General features: G+C 39.4%; 1 protein-coding gene across 1 annotated transcript; it reads right to left on the reverse strand.

Moving 5' to 3' along the window:
* Positions 1–1,546: 1,546 nt before the first annotated feature.
* LOC107082887 (gap junction alpha-3 protein-like) lies at positions 1,547–6,873 on the reverse strand. Its single transcript, XM_015371785.1, has 2 exons — positions 6,675–6,873; positions 1,547–3,020 (listed from the first exon to the last, which is right to left on the reverse strand). Exon 2 carries the CDS (start codon positions 2,983–2,985, stop codon positions 1,915–1,917), a length of 1,071 nt encoding a protein of 356 aa, XP_015227271.1. The 5' UTR covers positions 2,986–3,020; positions 6,675–6,873; the 3' UTR covers positions 1,547–1,914.
* Positions 6,874–7,319: the final 446 nt, after the last annotated feature.

The raw sequence follows: 7,319 nt of genomic DNA on the forward strand, positions 1-7,319 counted from the left end.
GTTTGCTGGAACTGTTTTTGCTAGATCTCCTACAGCACCTTTAATCTGATTTTTTCAGCACTACCTGCTTTAAATACAAATATAACTTCACGTTTTCTCCTTTATTTACATTTAAGCAGCTGATTTTCATTTCACAGATCGTCATGTATTAAAATCAATTCATAAAATGTTTCCATTGCTGGTAGCCATTCATTCTCGCCCACAACCTCCTGACATATATCTGAAAATCGGTCTGAGGCGCCTGCTTCTGTCTGCTTTTAAAATCTCGCTGAAAGTGCTTTATCATACTGGTGCAGAGTTGTGCTGCATGGAGCCGATTCGTCGAATGGGTGGTGCTGAACTAGACCCTTATCTTCACCCACTCTGCCCACACCTCCCAGACAGCTCAACGGCAGCAGCTCTCTGTCACCGTGGAAATCTCTACTGTCATCGTAAAACACAGATAATAAGTAGCTCAGTATATGCAGCTTGTTTAGGGTGCTGAACTCATGAGGAATTATTGTTAAATTAAAGTGTTTCTGTTTGTTTTTATCTGACAATTTCCAGTCAAAATGAAGTCGGCTTGGTGTGAAGGTCTGCGTCCAGTCTGAAGTCTTTTCATCAAGTTGGGTCTAAAGTGATTAAAACTGGAACTCGTTCAATTCTAAGCCACAGAACTTGAGTTCGCACCTCTGGGAAACATTTTTAAAACAGCAGAAAAACATCCTTTAATGTGTTTGAGGAAAAACAAGGCAATAACAGAATGCTCTTAAAAGCAAAAATAGCATTTAAACCAGCTACTGTTTTAATGTAAACAGACACACCGCATACTTTCTCTGAGGTATCTGACTCAATATCATCCACTCCAGCGAATACACTCTATTATCTCTGTTTTATTGGGGTTTTTTGTGATTTACTAACAAAAAGTATCTGTAGTGAGCCCACATTACTGCCTCCAGAAGTGTCACAAAGAGTAAAAGAGATCCAATGAGTATTTTCAGGGATTTAATATCTGTGCATGTAGATAACTTGAGGATGACCCTGAACATGTAACCAATTAAGAAGCAGCACACAGATCAGGTGGGATCAGGGATAAAGTAGTGAGATGTTCAAAGCAGGGTGAGCTTATAAAGCAATACCCCATCATCTGAGCTCATAAAGAGTCTAGCAGCTGGAAAACGTCCCGGAAACAGTGCCATCCCTAAACTATCTGTCCAAGGAAGTCATTGACCACAGAGGCAAACCAAGGAGCCATTGTTGACTGTGTTTAAGCAATAAAAAGAGACAATATTTCAAATGAAATCACCAGAAGCCCAGGTTAGCATTGCCCACATAGCAGACAGAGCAAACATGGATCACAGGTAAAACAGATAAAACCAAACAACACAGGCAAACCACCTAAACCCTAAACGCATCGTTATTGCAGTAAAACCATTGTGCCATCACTATTTAGAAAGCTGCTTCAGATATCCCCCAACCCCCAACAACTAAGGGGTTTTCTTTAAAGTACTGAGTCAAGGGGCTAAAAGCAAAAAATTATTTAGGAAGCTTAACTCATGTTTGCACTAATTATTTGTCTATCGCTTTAATCCGTTGGAAAATATTAAAGTTGTGGTGTAATGTGACAAAATATGAAAAGGTCAAGACTTTTTTGAGGCACTGTGAGCGTTGTGTCTGATCTCTGTGTCACTGAAACAGTTAATCCATTCTGATCTAGTGACATTTTGAATTACTGGTGTGTGGGCTTGAAGATTATTTCTGTTTCTTTAATGGAAGACAACATGTCGTTTCTTAGCCTGCTTTGTCTAAGCCTTTTGATACTGTTGATACTGTTTACTACAATGGTTAAATCTGTGGAACTCAGATGGATATGTTTTGAAATGCTGCAATGGCTTTTTCCCGTCGTCCCTGAGCTTTGGACTGAAGACGAACTTCTTAGATCTTGAGGTCGTCCATCCTGCCCTTGTTGTTGCTGTGCTTGCTTGACTGACTGTTTCTACGTTGGCTTTCAACAGGAGTCTCAGTAACAGGACTGGATGTTTTCGCTTTCTCTGAATCGTCTACCTCTGATCTGCCTTTTCTCTCCACGGCCAAGTTGTCTCTGTTCTGCTTGTAAACTGCTTTGCTGTTGTAGGGGCTGTAAGCGGAGTCTGGCTCTGCTGTGCGGTACTTGGAGTCTGCCGGAAAAGGCTCGGCCACAGTAGAGTGGCCTGTGAAGTAGGTGTAGTTTGGGGCGAAAGGTATGACCCCCTCAGTCAGGGCCTTGGTAGCTTCTCTTTCCTTCTTTGACCGTCTGTAGCGAAGACCTTGGTGGCAGTTTTTGAAACCTAAATGGTACATTTCCACCAGATTGAGGAGTAGGGATACTGAAGCTACTGCCAGCATGAAAAGGATGAAAACCGTCTTCTCTGTGGGTCGAGAGATGTAGCAGTTCACCATGTTAGGGCAGGGCCAGCGGTCACAGGTGTACATTGGCTTCAGCTCAAATCCGTACAGGAAGTACTGAGCTACAATGAACGCCACTTCAAAGAGAGTCTTGAAGATAATGTTGAAGACATACGTTCGCAGCAGAGCACCATGCAATCGCACATGGCCCTGGTTGTCTTTAACTGAGGCTTTTTTGGGCTTAAAGCTGATTAACTGCTGCTGTTTTTCATTCTTGATATCAAGGTCCTTGAGTTTCTCCTTCTCCTTTTCCTCCATGCGTACCAGATGAAGGATGTGGCCCAGATAAATAAGAGTAGGCGTAGAGACGAAGATGATCTGCATCACCCAGAAGCGGATGTGAGATATGGGGAAGGTCTTGTCATAGCAGACGTTCTGACAACCGGGCTGCTTGGTGTCACATGTGAACCCAGACTGCTCGTCTCCCCAAACCTTCTCCGCGGCTGCTCCAAGCACCAGGATGCGGAAGATGAACAGCACCGTCAGCCAGACCTTGCCAACAACGGTGGAGTGTTCCTGGGCACTTTCCAGCAGCTTCCCCAACAAGTTCCAGTCTGCCATGTCTGCCAACTAATCACCAAAACCAGGGGACAAACCTGCAAAAAAAAATTTTTAAATTCAGCAAAGATGAAGTAGTTTCTGAGTTTCTAAAAGAAAAATACAGTCTATAGCCCCAGTTACACTACACTTTTGAAACCGTGCCGAGCTCAATCCTAGCACGGTAACCGAGATAACAGTTAAGGGTAAATGGCATGTACAACTGAACAGGACCGCGCCAGACACAACTGAACCGCACTAACATCGTACTAGTTCATCGATGGGGCTCGGCACGGTTCATCTCCTTACAGTCAGCCTCCGTAATCATGAAACTTCAGACATTCATAAAAATACTAGCTTCCCTATCGTGCCACATCATTTCCAGTGATGATTCTGCTTTGCAGTGTGATAAACCTCGTCAGCCGTTGTTTCCTGCATCTGTAAGCCCTGATTAGACTGTTGTTTGTTGTATCCACTTCCCAAAAGCCGACTCTATTAAGTAAATTCCCCAAAGGCTGCCTCTCCGCAAACTTCCTGAATGTTACGGCCGCCGCCATGTTTGTTTGCTTGTTTACCTCTAGAGAGCAATAGTACCGTAGATCGCCACTAGGCGGTGAGGACCATGCTAGAGTGGTGTATAAATGGTTTTAAGGAACCAAGCTCAGCATGGTTAACTGATCCAAGCTCGGCACACATCGGATTTATGAGGGAAGTGTAAATGGGGCTAGTTACTCTATTTAAGTTCCTTAGCATCTGGTCCAGGAGAGCAGAAGATTAATGATTTAGCAGTCCTATAAGAAGCAAAAATTAGAATGACTTTTTAAAAAGCCAACCACAAACCTCTGAAAAGCATTTCTTTATCCTGGGTCAGCCATGATTTTCTATCTTCTATAGATTTTGCTTTCTATGTTTGTAAAAGTTTGTCTATGGGATGCTTCCTCTTTTGCTGTGGTTGGTGTATTGTGTTTTTTCCTGTCATTTGTTTCTAGTTATTCTGTATTTTCAGGGTTTCTTTTCTCCTTTCTTTCTTTCTTTCTCTCCATCTCACCCTAATCTGATTGGTTCTCTCTCAAGAGCCTCTACATTGGGATAATATAAGGATAATATTTACATAGAGATCACGTCAGTATTAAAACACAGCAGTTGTCTTCTTTCTGCATCTAAATGTATAAATCAGAAAATTGATAACTTCTGTTTATAACTATTTCCTTGTCTTCGTTCTAAAGTCTAATTTATCCTCATTGAACAAATTACATTATTGTTTGGGCTCACACATTTATGTCACAGCTTAATAAAGTGCTGCTACTTTAGAGGTTCTATTTTAGATCAGAAACTGATTCTGAAACAGAAGCTCTCAGTGCTCCTTTATTCTAAACTAGAATTACTAAATATATAGATCAACATTTTGTGAACTTGAACATTTGTATATACAGTGAAAGATTTGATAGTGGATTTATCGACTTTTATGATTTTAAAACTTTTTAAGAAATTCTTTATTTCACAGACTAAGAATCTCCATCTTTAAAGCATCACGCTGCTATTTTTCTGTGAAATATTGTTAAATATTTTCTTTTTATCTCATAAAAGCTTCTTCCTCATTATACTTTTTACCGTTCATATTGCAGGATTTTGGAAAATATTTGATCTTTTCTTAAGTTAATTTTAATACTTGGCAGTAAGTTTTTACTTTTTTATGTGAGCCGTCTCCTTTCCTGATCTCAGTTAAGACAAAATGAGACGCACTGAGCCGATTTCCTTTGTCTCAATTTGATATTCTCACTCAGAGGCACTGTCTCCGTTATCAGAACTCTTTGGGTTCACATATTCTCTTATAATTGTCTCATTTTAGCTTATCTCTTGCTACGGATGGACCCTCAGAAGTGACTCAAAAACACATGATGCCCAATCTGATTTTAAGAAAGGAGATTGAGCAACACATGAGCAACACGTTTCCTATTGGCTCTATTTAAAAGTTATTCATATTTTGTATTTGTACATTTTCTAATTTAGTTGGTTTGGTTTTTCTAACCACACTTTTACTTTATACTATAAAATTGTTTAGTTTTCTAACAAACTAAACTAAATGAGAGTGAGTTTTATAATTGAAAACAACAAAACTCTGTTGGATGCTCTTCTATTTTTGTTTTCTTTCTGAAAAAAATACCAGCTTTTGAATGAACATTTTTCCCATTTTACATTCATTCTATTGCAATGTTGTTTAGATGGTCGCAATAGATTCTTCTATGGATGGAATTTTATTCTGTTATTGTTTTAAGCAAAGAGCATGTTTGTAAATGGAAAGCTGAAAAAAATACAATCTAGAAATGAAACATTGCAAAAGTTGTAAAGTAACTCATGAAGTTATTTTGAATCTTTGTTTCTCATGTTTCATTTTGTCAAGTTATAATTGTTTTGTTTTTCTATAATTCTATATTGATTTTATTTTTTAAACTTTCAAACTAACAAGGTTTTTATTCTCCTCAAACTGCGGTTGACAGATCACATCATCTCCGCTTCTCAGGGTGGGCTTTCTTCTGGAGTTAGAAACAAAGATGCATTTCCATGTACTGGGATTGAGGTTAAGAGAATGTGATCTATTAACGCAATTTCAAATGAATGCAATAAAAAAAATATAAAGTTGAAAATGTAAAATCTGTAGAAAATATTAACAAATAAAAAAGAATTTGAAAAAAAAAAAGCAAAGTTACTCTCAAAGCTTTTTTTATTAAATGTTTTTTCTTTTCATTTTCTTTTCTTAAAACAATAAAGGAACAAAATGTACTTCATACTATTCACAATTTCTGTGAGAAGTTTCTGGAAACATTCTGGTTTTGACGCCGCAGTGAAAACACACAAAACTACTCGGACTAAAAAGATTCAAAGTTTTTAAAATATGAACAATAAAAACACTTTTAAGAGTTAATTTGGGAAACTAGGATAGCGCTTCTGGTTAATGGAGCTTTTTATTTTCACCATGCGTCCAGTAAACCAACCAGTTATGCTAAAGTATCAGCTGTCCCATCAAAGCATCTAAAATGATGTCTTTCATCTTTGCACTTTTCTGAAATAATCTGAATCCATTTGTTCTTCTGCTTTTCTGGTTACCTCTGTTTTTTGTCAGCGACATAATGAACACATCTGACGTTATAATCTGATTATTACGTTTCTCTATAATGTTTAGGACTGCCTTTCAAATCAGAACATGACTTGTTTCAGAGGAAAAAGGCAGCATTTGTTCATGCTGGTCTGCAGATTCGTCCCTATGCTGAAGACAGTTAGGCATCAGAAAGGCCGTACACAGGCATGCCAGTTAAGCTGCGAATGGACCATGAAGCTGACATTTCTTTTCTGCGATGTGGTATCCCTTCATGCCTGCTGGTGGGAACATCCTGGACAAACTCACTGTGTGAGTGAAAGCCCCCGAAGCGCTCTTGGTGAGACTGCTGGCCTCACCGGGGATCTTGTGACAGCAAGTCTAACTGAGCCACACGAACTCTTTTAAAAATAGTTGCACTTGTCATTTAAAAGTGAGACACATCAGGAAACACATGGAGATCTGAGTACCTGTTTAAAATACGCACTATGTGGCAGAAATCAGGAGACAGATGAAACCAAAACCAAGCCACACTTTAAATCCTTGCATGGAAGATACAGATAGTGATAAAGAATAACATTTCCATCAGAGAGGTTTACCTACATGAGAGAAGACCTACCTGATAAGGTTCATTTCCTTCAGCCCTAAAGTGAATACGACTCTTCAGCTCACAGGGGGACCATACTGGAGGAAACACTTTCCACTCTATAGAACTGCTTGGTTGTCTCCCTATTATTGGGATTTTACCAAATCCTCTTTTTGAGAGGCGTGACAGAGAAGAAACTTTTCCAATGTGCAGAAGCGTCTCAGAGCCGTCTTCTCAAGAGGAGTTTCTCTGGGCTGAGTGGCAGTTGGAGGGTCCAGTCAGGATGCAGACTGAGCTGACGGCTTACTGTGCTCTAAATATAATCCACGATGCGGGGAGTGGCTGTGATGCTGCTCCTCTGGTGATCTGACCCCAGGCTCCTTGGACGAACTCTGAGAACTTAAAAAATGAACCAACTGCTGATGGTGTTCAGGAATGTTGCAAAGGGCTGGCTTACATTGGATGCTTTTAGTTAAAGCACCTCACAAAAGTTGTTAGTTTAAAGTTCAAACAGAAAAGACATCCTTATAGTTTCTCATTTGTTAGTATGTACCAAATTAAATACATTACAAGTGGTCAGATTTCCAGCATTTTGTTGTTTATAGCATAAAATAATTCATTGATAAAGCAGACGACACTATATTCCTCATTCAGTCACGTGACCCACTGAGGGATGCC

The sequence above is a fragment of the Cyprinodon variegatus genome, unplaced genomic scaffold (genome assembly GCF_000732505.1).
Source record: "Cyprinodon variegatus isolate N-32 unplaced genomic scaffold, C_variegatus-1.0 Scaffold65, whole genome shotgun sequence".
NCBI classification, from domain to species: Eukaryota; Metazoa; Chordata; class Actinopteri; order Cyprinodontiformes; family Cyprinodontidae; genus Cyprinodon; species Cyprinodon variegatus.

Bases quoted from the DNA above. Each gene is read 5' to 3' on its own strand.
- LOC107082887 (XM_015371785.1), bottom strand. From the start codon at position 2,985: ATGGCAGACTGGAACTTGTTGGGGAAGCTGCTGGAAAGTGCCCAGGAA.